The sequence below is a fragment of the Anguilla rostrata genome, chromosome 18, assembly GCF_018555375.3.
Source record: "Anguilla rostrata isolate EN2019 chromosome 18, ASM1855537v3, whole genome shotgun sequence".
Lineage (NCBI taxonomy): Eukaryota > Metazoa > Chordata > Actinopteri > Anguilliformes > Anguillidae > Anguilla > Anguilla rostrata.
Window position 1 is genome coordinate 6360843 of NC_057950.1, and position 15016 is coordinate 6375858.

Consider the following 15016-nt stretch of genomic DNA (forward strand, 5'->3'; position numbering starts at 1 on the left):
CACGCACGCACGCATGCACGCACACACACACACACACACGCACGCACGCACGCACACACGCACGCACACACACACACACACACACACACACACACACACAGAGACACACACGCACACACACACTCACGCACGCACGCACACACACACACACACACACACACACACACACACACTCACGCACGCACGCACGCACGCACACACACACACACACACACGCACACGCACAGAGACACACACACACACGCACACACTCACACACACACACACACACACACATATAAACGCACGCACAGACACATGCACATACAGAGACACACACACACACACTCACACACAGACACACGCACACACACACACATAAACATGCACACGCATGCACAGACACATATAAACACAGACTCACACACACACACATGCACACAGAGACACATAAACAAGCACACACGCACAGACACGTATAAACACACAGACACACACACACACACACACACACAGACACACACAGACACGCACACAGAGACACATATACATTACATTACATTACAGGCATTTGGCAGACGCTCTTATCCAGAGCGACGTACAACAATCCATAACCAGGAACAAGTGTGTTGAAAACCCCAGAGGGAAGTACAGTTCCAAGTGCAGGGAGCGACCGCGTAGTTTAACTTGGACACACACAAGCATGCACACGTGGACACACAGGCTCATATAAATGCACACATGTATGCGCACGCACGCGCACACATATCAACACAGACGCGCACAGAGACACACACGCCCCCCCCCCCCCCCCCCGCTCCGTGTGTGACCCAGCCCCCCCCGCCCCGTGTGTGACCCAGCCCCTCTCTCTTCCAGCTCGCTGAATTCTGAGGCAGAGTGGAGCCTTTCCTCTCCACGGTCAGATCAGCCCCGGGACCCCAGCCGGACGCGACCTCCTGAAGTTTTAAACACACACACACTCACACGCACACGCACACGCACACGCACACGCACACGCACTCACACTCACACACACACACACACACACACACACACACACACACACTCACACACACAACACACACACACACACACACACTCACACACACACACACACACTCACACACACACACACACACACACACACACACACTCACACACACACACACACTCACACTCACACTCACACACACACACACACACACACACACACACACACACACACTCACACACACACACACACTCATATACACCCACACACATCCCCACACACACACACACCCACACGCACCCACACACAAGCACTCACACTTGTGCACACACACACACACACATGCTCACACTTATGCACACACACACACTCACACTTGTGCACACACACACACACACACACACACACACACACACAAAAGAAATGTTTAAAAAGCCAACCAACAGCACCAGTGATTGAGTCTGACCTTCGCCTGACGCTGGGAGCCGGCTGCAGCCACCGCCCCGGCCGCTGGACGGTGCATGCTTCTGACGCCCACAAGGGGGCGCTGTCTTGTCCTCTTTCCATGGATCCATCTCTTTTGCCCGTTTACACTGTCCAGAAGGTGTTTAAAGTATTGAGAAATATATATTCCGAAAAAAAAAAATTGAAATGTATCAGAAACTACAAAACGCAATTTTAGGAAAAATATCGGACGGAGAGTTCCAGCGATTTGAAGTTTAGAAATGTGAAGTTTTTACAAAACGCACACCCCCCAGATTAGTGGCAGGTGTTGCAATTTTTTTTTGTTTTCAAAAACTTAAAAATAGAAAAAAAAGAAAATGTATATCTAGATTTTTGGATGAAACCGTCAACAGATGGGTTTAGAACAGAAAGTAAATATATGACTTAATATCAAAATTAAAAAGCACCAAAGTGTAGACTAGGCATTTGAAAACTTGTTTTAGCTTTGGTTTAATTCCTTTTTTTGGGATGGGGGGGGTGGGGTGTGGGTGCAGGTTTTTAGTATTCTGTTGTGTTATTGTGGAATTCTTTTTATCTTCTGAATGATGCTGTACTTGGGAAGTATTTTGTGTTTCAAGCAAGTTAATTTTTAAAAAGGGGGATTTTTTTATTTAAGATACATATGTATAGATTATATATAAGGAGGAAAAAAAAAAAAGTGAAAGCTTCATTTTCAGGGTTTGGGGAAGGGAGTCTGTGTGTGTCCTCTCTTCTCTCCTGCCCCTGCCCCCGCCCCCCCCCCCTCAATCTTTTTGGTCTGCTATGTTTTTTGAAAACCTTTTCTTTTATTTTTTAAACACGTCTTTCACACGTTAAGGAAGCCCAGGCAGAAGGCTTTGGGTCCCGGTGGACACGTGTGAGTGTCTAGTCTGCCCCGCCCCCTGGCCCTGACCCTGCCCCCTGGCCCTGGCCCCACCCCCTAGCCACGCCCCCCGCCTTTGCTCCTCCCCACTGGTCCGCACAACCCTGAAGTTGCAGAACGTCGGCACCGTCAGTGTCCCAACATTTAGAGAGCCGACCTCCACCAGCGTTTGCTGTAATGGGGGTCGTGACCTTTCTCCCCCGGGCTTTCTAAACACTACTGACTGACTGACCGGCTTCCATCACATGCTCAACTTCCCCCAAACTGTAACCCTTCGCCCCCCCACCTCCCCCCCAAAATCGGGGAGTCAGAGTAGGCGTACATTTTGACCCTAAACCTCCTGGGTGAAACCACAAAACAGCTTGTGCCCAAAACTGTAATTTGTAGAGTAACTAAGTTCACCCCAAACCTGGAACAGGACAAGACCGTTTTTAAAGATGGCCTGAGCTGTTTTGCACACACGTGACTTAAAGCTGTTATGTTCACTCTCAGTTGAACCTTCTGCAACTTCAGGTTGGTTCCCCCCGACCCTTCCCTTCCCCCCCCCCCCCTCCCTCCCTCCCTCCCTCCACCACAGGTCCACAGACATCATCACTGTCCGTCCAGCTTGTCCATTGGCCCCGCCCCACCCTCACCCTCAGTCCCTTTTGAGCCCAGGTCCTGGGACTGCTCATCCACTGTACCTCTCTTCCAATGCCGGCCTGCGCGGCCTGGGGGGCCGAGGGGCGGGGGTGCTCGCCCTGTCCCGCCCCGTCCCGGCCCGCGCCGGGCACAGCGAGGGGGAACGCCGTTCGCGGGGTGCGGTGGAGGCGGGGGGGGGGGGAGCAGGGGCAGGTGGTGTCTAAGCCTGAGAGCTCTGCCAGAGGCAATCAGAGGTGTGGTTTCATGGTCGTCATGGTTTCCTTTATTAATGTTCTTACTGTTGGTATTCGTAGTGCTGGTATTATTATGGATAATCTTATGAGTAATGTCCTTATTTGAAATGTAAATACTTTTGAGGGGGACAGGTGAAAGGGGAAGGGTTTGGAGCTCTGGCCTGAAGAGTCGGGCCACTGTGTGGAGCGGGACGGAGCTGTGCTTTCTGCCCCGTCCCGTACGCACACGCACACGCACACACACGAACACACACGTGCACACACACACACATACCGGCACACACACACACACACACACACATGTTTACTGTTTGCTTGTACTGAAAAATCACACCCAGCAGAACACACACACATGCACACCCGTCAGTGGCAGAAATCCAGGCTCAAGATTCTGCTCCATGATGGAGGTGTACCTTCCAGGCTGAGCCACCAGGGGGAGCTCTTGCCTGTTTTTTTTTATTTTATTTTTTTGCCTTGCAGAGATTTTCTGTTAGGATAACTTCCCTGCAGCTGTCTTAGGGGAGGGAACACAGGGCACGTTGGCACATTCAAACAGGCACCACACACACACATGCACGCACGCACACACACACACACGCACGCACACACGTGCACACACACAGCTCCCTTTAAAACATATCCCTGTGTTCATGGCAGCAAAACATTGGAACACTCTTGTTTTCACTGTGTTGAGTAGACAGTGTGTGTGTGTGTGTGTGAATCGTAATGTTGGGGGGTTTTGGGCTCTGCGGTACAGTGCCCAGGGGCTTTCCGCCCCCACACCCCCCCCTCCCTAAACTGTGTAACCATGTTCCATCGCACATCCGTGAGGCGGGGGGGGGGTCGTCTGGCTAGCTGGCCTGAGGTCACTGTGGCACAAGGATAACACAGGTCTGCTTTTTTTTTTTGCTTTTTTTTTTTTTTTTTTTTAAGAAAGAAGAAGAAAATGGGGGGAAGATTGATGGCGCCTCCCCTTTCCGCACCGTGCGTACCCCACACCATACTGTGTAAACACACGTTTTGGCTGTGCAACATATCAGCACCATTAACACTGTGTCACCTCCTTCATGAAGCTTTGTACTATACTCTGTGATGTTCTGTTTTCTTTTTTTTTCTTTTTTTTTTTTTTTTTTTTTTTTTTTTAAAGTAGTTGATTGACTTGCGCTGTGGGCATCGGCTGCCTCGCCTGACCAAGCTAGATTTCACGCGTGTGCGCGCAGCCAAGGATCGTTCGTGTGGAAGATTACAAGCTACAATGCAGTTTTTACTTCAAGTGGGAAAAAAAATGGCAAAAATAAAAAAACTAAAGTGAAGAGAAGCGAGACACTAACTGATAAAATAATAGTCACACCTTAACCGTACTTAAGGGGTAGGAAGAAACAGGATAACATTGACTTACAAATCGAAATGATTAATTCTTAAAAAGCCACAGTTTAACAAGAAAACTATATATGCAGTTTTACAAGAGGAAGAAATATGCATGTCTACTTTCTGGTAAATATTTTTCACTGTCTGTGTTTACTTGATTAAAAAAAAAAAAATCTATGTTAGTTGCATCTTTGAGGTCAATGAAAACTGCTCCGTCTCAAATATAAGTGATGTATCACATTTTAAAAAAGGAAAAAAAATAAAAGCCTTAGCTTGGTATGTTCCCCTCCTTATTAGTAAATTTATTGCATTGTAACCGTATATTATGGGGCTACATATGAATATACTCTGAGTTTTAAATTGGATGCTGGATTTTGCATGATCATACAACTAATAAACCATGAATTTAAAACAATCAAGTGTTCGTTTTAATGTTAGTAGGTCTTCATCATAGCTTTGTTATTGAAACTTGATCTGGAAGTATTTAATAAAAATAACATTTCAGTGGTGTCAGTCTGTCCCCTCTCTCTCTCTCTCTCTCTATTGAAAAACAGAGAGCTCTGTTTTTTTTTTTAACTACACCCTACACTTGCAATGTCACCTGTCCCATGACTTTACAATATCTACCTTTCCGTTAGGGTGTAGTACCAGAGCTGGCTCCTGGCATAAAAACATATATTATACAGGTGTTTAGGGCCACAGTGCTCCCCGGGGCCGCACAGTAGCTGTTAAACAGTGGGTGTGATTTGAGCACTTTGGGGCCACAACAAAATTATTTATTTTGGGCCAGAAAAACATTAGGGCTGGCTCTCTGCATCACAGCCTTTTTATTGAATTGCACTTTGCAAGAAAAGATGATACGATGTGACAAGCCCAAAGTGACCTCCACAAAGACGACTTAATCATGTGCTCTGGAAAGTGCGGTTTTATTATTAATGTAGCTACTGTATGCTGTGAAGGCAGCCTGTGTCTTCTGTGTGGTTTCATACTGACAATTCAGCGCTTAACCCTAAACCCTAACCATAACCCCTTAAAACTAACCCTGTGGTAAAGCTTCCTATTTGGTATTGAATATTTAAAAGATCAATTCCAAAACATTTAAAGGGTTCCTTAAGGACCGTCATAAAACTACAATAATTTGTGATAACGTTCATGAGAAATGTTTGTCGATGAGGTCCAATCCATATGGCTTGCAGATCCAAAACCCAAGTGTATTATATCATACATGTTATTTTTTAAAAATAATTTCCATCAAATATTAAGAATTCTTTCATTTTTCACTTTTTAGGTAAGAGAGACCACGGAGTCATTTGTATTGTGCTGTTTTTCCAGTGAAATAGACTTTTCATCATGAAAAACATTTTCATTCATTTATTTCTTTATGAATATTGAATAAACACTATTTACCATCCATCTGAATTAAAAAAAAAGCAGATATTTAGAATGTTATTCTTATATTCTTTCACTTTTTGGATGTTAGCCTGTCTTATTGCAGTATATGTGGGTTAGGGTTGAAGTCACGGTGTCACTGGTTGAATGGGAATTGTGTTATTACACGGGGCAAATTGGCTGCAATCATGCTGTAGTGTGTATGTTCTACTGTTCACTATTAAATGTTTTTGGAATCAAGTGTGGCTTTCTGGGCTTGGCTGCAACACATGCATTTTTCTGAATTTCCACTGAAACCTATTCTTCACCAGAAACCACAATTTTATTGACTTATTTCAATGAGCGTGTTGAATTGACATGAATTTCCATCTGTCTGAATGAAAAATGGCATAGTTAGAATTTCTATCTTTTGCTGATTTTCAAGTGAAATACATTTTTCATCATAAAAAGTCTTGAAATACACTTCCAATCATTTCACCATGAATGTTGAATGAATATGAGTTCCCATCCATCTGAATAAAAATCGCATATTTATGATTTTTCCATTTTTGGATGAAAGGACATCATCTTTTGTAGTTTTCTGTTTTCCAGTGATACAGATTTTTCATATTACATTTTTTCAAAAATGTTTTCATTATTTAATCATGGATAAATATGCTATATTGTACATCTCAATAATGAAATCACATTTAGGATTTTAATTTTAATTCACTTTTTGGAGGTAAGTCTGTAGACTTCTATATTAATTTTCTGGTGATATTGTTCTTGAAAACCATTTCCACTCAATTATTGAAATTATTTAAATATGATTTCCCATCCATCTGAAAAATTAAAATTGACATATTTAGGACTTATTCTAAGTTTTTCCATTTTTGCATTAGAGTATATTTTGTATTTTGTAGTTTTACCAGTGAAATTGACTTGTCACAGTTCAATTTATTTCAGCATAGATGTTCAATGAATGTGTTGTCCTGTCCATCTGAATAATAAAATCACAGTGTCCGTTTTCACTATTGTAATTTGTATGTAATTTGCTAATTTTCTCCTGAAATCAAATATTTATGATACGTCTTCAATTAGAATTTCATTCATTTATTTCATTATATTCATTATTTCCTATCATTCCCAACACTGAATGCAAAAATTACATATTTAGAATTTTTTATGTTTTTTCACGTTTTGGATATAAGACTATAGTCTTATGTATTTTGGTGATTTTCCACTGAAATCAATTATTCACCATAAATGCCTCCAAACTGCTTTTTATTTATTTATTTCGCCATGGGTATTGAATAAACAGAATTCCACATCATTCTGAATGCAAAAATTACATATTTAGAATTTTTTATGTTTTTTCACATTTTGGACATAAGACTATAGTCTTATGTATTTTGCTGATTTTCCACTGAAAACAATTAATTGCTATAAATGCCTCCAAACATTTTTCTGTTCATTTCGTTCACCAGGGGTGTTGAATAAACATGATTTGCCTTCATTCTGAATGCAAATATTACATATTTAGAATTTTTGAAGTTTTTTCACGTTTTGGATATAAGACTATAGTCTTATGTATTTTGCTGATTTTCCACTGAAATCAATTATTCACCATAAATGCCTCAAAACTGCTTTTTATTTATTTATTTCCCCATGGGTGTTGAATAAACATGGTTCCTCATCATTATGAATGCAAATATTACATATTTTGAATTTTTGAAGTTTTTTCACGTTTTGGATATAAGACTATAGTCTTATGTATTTTGGTGATTCTCCACTGAAATCAATTATTATCCATAAATCCCTTCAAACTGCTTTTTAGTTATTTATTTCGCCATGGGTATTGAATAAACAGAATTCCTTGTCATTCTGAATGCAAAAATTACATATTTAGAATTTTTTATGTTTTTTCACATTTTGGACATAAGACTATAATCTTATGTATTTTGCTGATTTTCCACTGAAATCAATTATTCACCATAAATGCCTCAAAACTGCTTTTTATTTATTTATTTGCCCATGGGTATTGAATAAACATGGTTCCTCATCATTATGAATGCAAAAATTACATATATAGAACTTTTTATGTTTTTTCACATTTTTGACATAAGACTATAGTCTTATGTATTTTGGTGATTTTCCACTGAAATCAATTATTATCCATAAATGCCTCTAAATGCTTTTTAGTTATTTATTTCGCCATGGGTGTTGAATAAACAGAATTCCACATCATTCTGATTGCAAAAATTACATATTTAGAATTTTGTATGTTTTTTCACATTTTGGATATAAGACTATAGTCTTATGTATTTTGGTGATTTTCCACTGAAATCAATTATTATCCATAAATGCCTCCAAACTGCTTTTTATTTATTTATTGCGCCATGGGTATTGAATAAACAGAATTCCACATCATTCTGAATGCAAAAATTACATATTTAGAATTTTTTATGTTTTTTCACGTTTTGGATATAAGTCTTATGTATTTTGCTGATTTTCCACTGAAATCAATTATTCACCATAAATGCCTCAAAACTGCTTTTTATTTATTTATTTCCCCATGGGTATTGAATAAACATGGTTCCTCATCATTATGAATGCAAAAATTACATATATAGAACTTTTTATGTTTTTTCACATTTTGGACATAAGACTATAGTCTTATGTATTTTGGTGATTTTCCACTGAAATCAATTATTATCCATAAATGCCTCAAAACTGCTTTTTATTTATTTATTTCCCCATGGGTGTTAAATAAACATGGTTCCTCATCATTATGAATGCAAATATTACATATTTAGAATTTTTGAAGTTTTTTCACGTTTTGGATATAAGACTATAGTCTTATGTATTTTGGTGATTTTCCACTGAAATCAATTATTTTCCATAAATCCCTTCAAACTGCTTTTTAGTTATTTATTTCGCCATGGGTGTTGAATAAACATAATTCCGTGTCATTCTGATTGCAAAAATTACATATTTAGAATTTTGTATGTTTTTTCACATTTTGGATATAAGACTATAGTCTTATGTATTTTGCTGATTTTCCACTGAAAACAATTAATTGCTATAAATGCCTCCAAACATTTTTCTGTTCATTTCTTTCACCGGGGTGTCGAATAAACATGATTTCCCTTCATTATGAATGCAAATATTACATATTTAGAATTTTTGAAGTTTATTCACGTTTTGGATATAAGACTATAGTCTTATGTATTTTGGTGATTTTCCACTGAAATCAATTATTATCCATAAATGCCTCCAAACTGCTTTTTATTTATTTACTCCAGGGTATTGAATAAACAGATTCCCATCATTCTGAATGCAAAATTACATTTTAGAATTTTATGTTTTTTCCATTTGGACATAAGACTATAGTCTTATGTATTTTGTGATTTTCCACTGAAACAATTATTGCATAAATGCCTCCAAACTTTTTTTTATTTCTTCCCAGGGTGTTGAATAAACATGATTCCTTCATTCTGATGCAAATATTACATATTTAGAATTTTGAGTTTTTCACTTTTGGACATAAGACTATAGTCTTATGTATTTTGCTGATTTTCCACTGAAATCAATATTACATAAATGCCTCCAAACATTTTTTGTTTATTTCTCAGGGTTTGAATAAACAGAATTCCTTGTCATTCTGAATGCAAATATTACATATTTAGAATTTTTGAAGTTTTTCCACGTTTTGGACATAAGACTATAGTCTTATGTATTTTGCTGATTTTCCACTGAAAACTATTAGGCACTATAAATGCCTCCAAACATTTTTCTGTTCATTTCTTTCACCAGGGGTGTTGAATAAACATGATTTCCCTTCATTCTGAATGCAAATATTACATATTTAGAATTTTTGAAGTTTTTCCACGTTTTGGACATAAGACTATAGTCTTATGTATTTTGCTGATTTTCCACTGAAAACTATTAGGCACTATAAATGCCTCCAAACAGTTTTCTGTTATTTTTTCACCATGGGTGTTGAATAAACATGATTCCCTCATTCTGAATGCAAAATTACATATTTAGAATTTCTGAAGTTTTTCACGTTTTGGAATAAGATATAGTCTTATGTATTTTGCTGATTTTCCACTGAAAATTATTAGCACTAAATGCCTCCAAACTTTTTCTGTTCATTTCTTTCACCAGGGGTGTTGAATAAACATGATTTCCCTTCATTCTGAATGCAAATATTACATATTTAGAATTTTTGAAGTTTTTCCACGTTTTGGACATAAGACTATAGTCTTATGTATTTTGCTGATTTTCCACTGAAATCAATTATTCACCATAAATGCCTCCAAACTGCTTTTTATTTATTTATTTCGCCATGGGTATTGAATAAACAGAATTCCTTGTCATTCTGAATGCAAATATTACATATTTAGAATTTCTGAAGTTTTTCCACGTTTTGGACATAAGACTATAGTCTTATGTATTTTGCTGATTTTCCACTGAAATCAATTATTATCCATAAATGCCTCCAAACACTTTTCTGTTAATTTATTTCTCCATGGGTCTTAAATAAACATGGTTCCTCATCATTATGAATGCAAAAATTACATTTTTAGAATTTTAGATGTTTTTTCACATTTTGGACATAAGACTATAGTCTTATGTATTTTGCTGATTTTCCACTGAACCATATTTCTCATCATAAATGTCTTCAACCTCATTATTATTTTTTTATTATTTAATCATGGCTAAGAAATTAAGATGATTTCCTATTTATCTAAATGAAAAAAATGATGTAAGTGACAAAAGTATTTTTTTATTTTGCTGACTTTCATTGACTGATACCAATAACTCACCAAAAATGTCTTCAATCACATCATTCGATTATTTCACCATGGGTGTTAAACATAATTCATTTGGCTGAACTTTATAATTTTATAATACCATAAACCGTAAACCATAGATTCGCCGCCAGCACGTTTCACAGATGATGGGGATGCTCTGGGTCTTCGGTAGTTCCATTTGGCCTCCACACTTTGCTCTCTCCATCACTCTGAAACAAGTGAATCTTGTTCTCATCTATCTGCAAGACCTTTTCTCATAACTCTGCATGCTCTTTTAGGTATTTCGCAACTATAATCTGGCCATTTGATTTTTGGAGCTATTGGTTTTCATCCTGCAGTGTAGCCTCCGTAGTTCTGTTCCTGAAAAGATAAAGGTATGGAATGGCTATGCAATGCATGCTCAGATGTCAAAACGACTCATATTGTGTTTATTAGGGCAATTATATTCTTCAGCGCACATTATCTGTCTGTGCTAACAGAATTTTAAAGGCAGGATGGGTATTTATTAAGTCGTCTTGCCTCTAGGCCGTGTTTTTGCCACCAGTCAAGGTCTTCGGGTAATTAAATACTTCAAAGGCACTGCAATCGAGGTCAAGTCTCTTGCTAGCTGTTGGGCTCTGTGATTAATGAACAAGATCTGTCTATTTAACATTTTTTTCCGCAGCGATTTATCCGGTGGTGGGGGGCACCGTTTGGGATGCTGCTCTGCCTCTCTCTGCATGCTGTATGCACACAGCATGCAAACGTATTTTTACTCTTTTTAATATTTTTTATTAAAAATTCACAGCAACGGCAGTGCAGAAGATTCCCCGTCGAAGACTTCTGTCCCCCAAAACCCTCAGTACAAAGCCATTACCAGGTGGATTCTAGATGCATTACAAAATAGCAATGTTTGTGTAACACCGAGAACCTCCCAGTTTCACCAGAAGTATTACATAGCGACCTTTGTGGTGACGCGTTATCACCGTGTAGAGTCCATGGCACTGCAGTTGTGCGTTTCCTGCTTGGTCAAAGTGCATTATGGGATACCTGAATCCACGGAACATCCAGGTTGGCATCTGCCAGAAGATCATGCGCTGACACTCTTTTCATCCTGCTGTATGAATGGATGCAAATGTAAAATGCTGTGTAAAAAAAACTGTGTAAGTCGCTCTGGATAAGAGCGTCCGCTAAATGCCTGTAATGTAATGTAATGTTGAAGGCAAACTTTGCCTGGGCTTCTCCCATAAATGACCCGCAGTCAGTGTGACCTCAGTGTTAGAGGGAATGAGGATTTAAATCGCACTGACTGGGAAAATGAGTGTATGCAAGAACGGATAACACATTTACCACCAGAAAACTTCACACATTTGTGTCAGCTTCACGCACAGCACATGCCAAACATACTCCAGCAGACACCTAATGGACCAACTGTAAATGGACTGTGTAAACCTAAGACACTCCAGAATCTCTCGATGGTTAATAGGATTCCATTTCCTGCGGTAGTGAGAGAGCCATTCTGACATCACACCCCGATGATGTCACCCTTCAGCTCCGTATGCCTCGGCTCCTAGTGGGGGGGAAAAACCCAAAAAAAACAAGAGCTCACAGCACTTTGACCTTCCTATGCTTTTATTAGCAACCATACTGTGTTGGTAATGTTCCGTTTTCTTCCTCCTTAGCTTTAAGACAGTCTTTACAAAATAAACAAAATACCAAGACAGCAGCTCCTCCTACAACAGACCACCCCCCCTCCCCTCCCCCAACCCTCCGACCCCCAGCAGCTCAGCTCATCTGTCTGGAGAGTGGAGAGCCCTGGTCTGCACTCTGTCAATGCAGCTCCTTAAGACCAAACAGCACACACCTGGGCCTGAGTCCAGTAAGTCCAGGTACACATGTATACGCATTTGAGTGTGTGCCTGTCATAAAGTGGCAGAGTGTGTGTGTGTGTGTGTGTGTGTATGTGTGTGCGGTGGGGGGGGGGGGGGTTTGTGGTGTGTTCGTGTGTGTGTGTGAGTGTGTGTAGGGGGGGTTTGAAGTGTGTGTGCCTGTGGTGTGTGTGTGTGTGTCTGTGCGCAGTATGTATGCAAAAGTCCAGTACGTGTCCTTGTTCTCTTGAGAGGGTGTCTGGCTCAGAGAGTGGCAGCAGGTAGATGTGTGCGTGTGTGCACGCGTGCGCGTGTGTATCTGATAGTGGTGAGTGTATCCCACACTGGCCTGTACGCAGGGTCCTCTGTGAGGAGGAGAGGAGCACCTCACACACCGTGTGTAACCTCACACTCCGAGTCCCGCTCCCACCCCAGCCCCGCCCCAAAATATACAACGCTCCGTAAAAATGTACAACGCTTTACAATCAATTCTTCTGAAGAAATGACAGACACAGGGGCGTGGCCAAGCTGAAGGGCTCCAGTTCATCCTATCAGCCGGGTTCATGTTTTGCATCTGGCCAAGCCCTGATTGGCCGGCATCACTTGGGGTGAATGGGGCGGACGGTGATGGGGGCGTGTTCAGGTACTGTCCAATCACGGTACTGGAAAATGTCCTGGAAAGTCCAGCCAATGGCAGATGGACAAAGCTGTCCATATTTATTTGGGGGGGTGGGGGGGGGGAATTTACATTTTCAGTCTTTCTGAAAGCTCCACCAGCAAAGCCCTTTCATTACAAAACGCCCCCGCTCCCCCCCCCCCCATGAATCCATTTCCCATGAATCTTTGCTCTGACGGGATGAAGCACGTCTGGCTCCTCTGCAGCGGTTCGTGTCGGGCGGTGGGTGAGCCGCCCCAAAAACTCCCCGAGCCGGCCCCCAAATTCCTCGCGCCCCCTGATGTGCGGTCCTGGTGCGGTCCGGGTCCGGTCCGCTCTCAGCTCCAGCTGGTGCTCTGCAGCTCCTCCCTCAGCCAGGTGGGCAGCGCCTGGCCCAGGCGGTTCAGCAGCTTCAGCAGCGCCATGTTGTGTTCGCGGTAGAACTCCGCCAGGAAGGCCCGTGCCTGAGGGGAGGGAAGCGCAAAATCAGCCGCGACCGCGACCGCGACCACGACCGTGACCGCGCTCACGCTGAGAACCGCACAGACAGACACCACGCATCACAACCCTGCCACTGAGAGGAAATAAGTGTGAGATATGACTCCATTAATGCTAATGCTTAATGCCCATGCATTCGCTTATGTGCCATGGTAAAGTGCTCAAAGCACTCACACAATGTATAGTGCCGTATACAAATTACAGCTATTAGATAAGCTGAATTGTAGCAGGCCCTGGGAAAATTAAACTTCATACAGTTGACGGCTCCTGTAATATAATGGGTTTTTATGATAAACATATGCAAATCACCGTATTTTATTGCTCATAATTATTATTAAAACGTGCGTAGTGGAGAGACCTTACCTCGGGCGTCATGTCCGGGTACTTCCTGCCTTTGCTCTTTCCCAAACACTTGGAACGTCCCCCTTCCTGCTTCTGGCACCAGAATCCTTTGCTCTCGTCAAACCTGCAACGGGACAGACTGTGAGTGTGTGTGAGCGATGAGAGTGTGTACATTAATATGAAGGAGTGGAAAGTAGGAGCATGTGTGGGAGAGAGGGAGGGAGTGTTAGTCCCAGAGAGAGAGTAGCAGCATGCCCTGTGGTAGGAGAACAGTAGGGACGGTGGAGCGTGGCGGGGGGGGGGCAGTTGGGGGGGGACTCACGTCAGCGCCTGGGTGTAGTTAAAGATGGGCGTGACCCCCAGGAACCGCTGGACTCCCTCCATGACCAGCGCAGGGTTGGAGCGCAGCTGGGAACCGTCCACTATCAGCAGCTGGGGGGGGGACAGGGGTCAGAGGTCAAGCTGGTACAGGTTCTCTCTGTGTGGTGTAGCAGTGGTACAGGCTCTCTCTGAGTGGTGTAGCAGTGGTATAGGCTCTGTGTGTGGTGTAGCAGTGGTACAGACTCTCTCTGTGTGATGTAGCAGTGGTATAGGCTCTCTCTCTGTGGTATAGGAGTGGTATAGCCTGTGTGTGTGGTGTAGCAGTGGTATAGGCTCTCTGTGTGGTGTAGCAGTGGTACAGGCTCTCTCTGTGTGGTGTAGCAGTGGTATAGGCTCTCTGTGTGGTGTAGCAGTGGTACAGACTCTCTGTGTGGTGTAGCAGTGGTACAGACTCTCTGTGTGGTGTAGCAGTGGTATAGGCTCTCTCTCTGTGGTATAGGAGTGGTATAGCCTGTGTGTGTGGTGTAGCAGTGGTATAGGCTCTCTCTGTGTGGTGTAGCAGTGGTACAGGCTCTCTGTGTGGTGT

General features: G+C 41.7%; 2 protein-coding genes across 22 annotated transcripts in view; one reads left to right on the top strand and one right to left on the bottom strand.

The window, feature by feature from the left end:
• camk2g2 (calcium/calmodulin-dependent protein kinase (CaM kinase) II gamma 2) overlaps positions 1-4994 on the top strand; it is an 83770-nt gene extending 78776 nt beyond the window's left edge. For 20 of the 21 annotated variants that reach the window (XM_064318180.1, XM_064318184.1, XM_064318177.1 and 17 more), the window contains one exon: positions 856-4994. The gene's annotated coding sequence lies outside the window, so the exon portion shown is untranslated. The remainder of the gene's footprint in view (positions 1-855) is intronic. The other variant, XM_064318178.1, reaches the window with a different exon arrangement.
• Positions 4995-12360: 7366 nt separating this feature from the next.
• The window catches only part of ndst2a (N-deacetylase/N-sulfotransferase (heparan glucosaminyl) 2a), a 111652-nt gene continuing 108996 nt past the window's right edge, over positions 12361-15016 (bottom strand). Inside the window, exons 14-16 of the mRNA XM_064317440.1 lie at positions 14432-14541; positions 14131-14233; positions 12361-13733 (exon numbers count right to left, since the gene is read on the bottom strand). Coding sequence (XP_064173510.1) covers positions 13608-13733; positions 14131-14233; positions 14432-14541 — 339 coding nt within the window. The 3' untranslated portion in view covers positions 12361-13607. The remainder of the gene's footprint in view (positions 13734-14130; positions 14234-14431; positions 14542-15016) is intronic.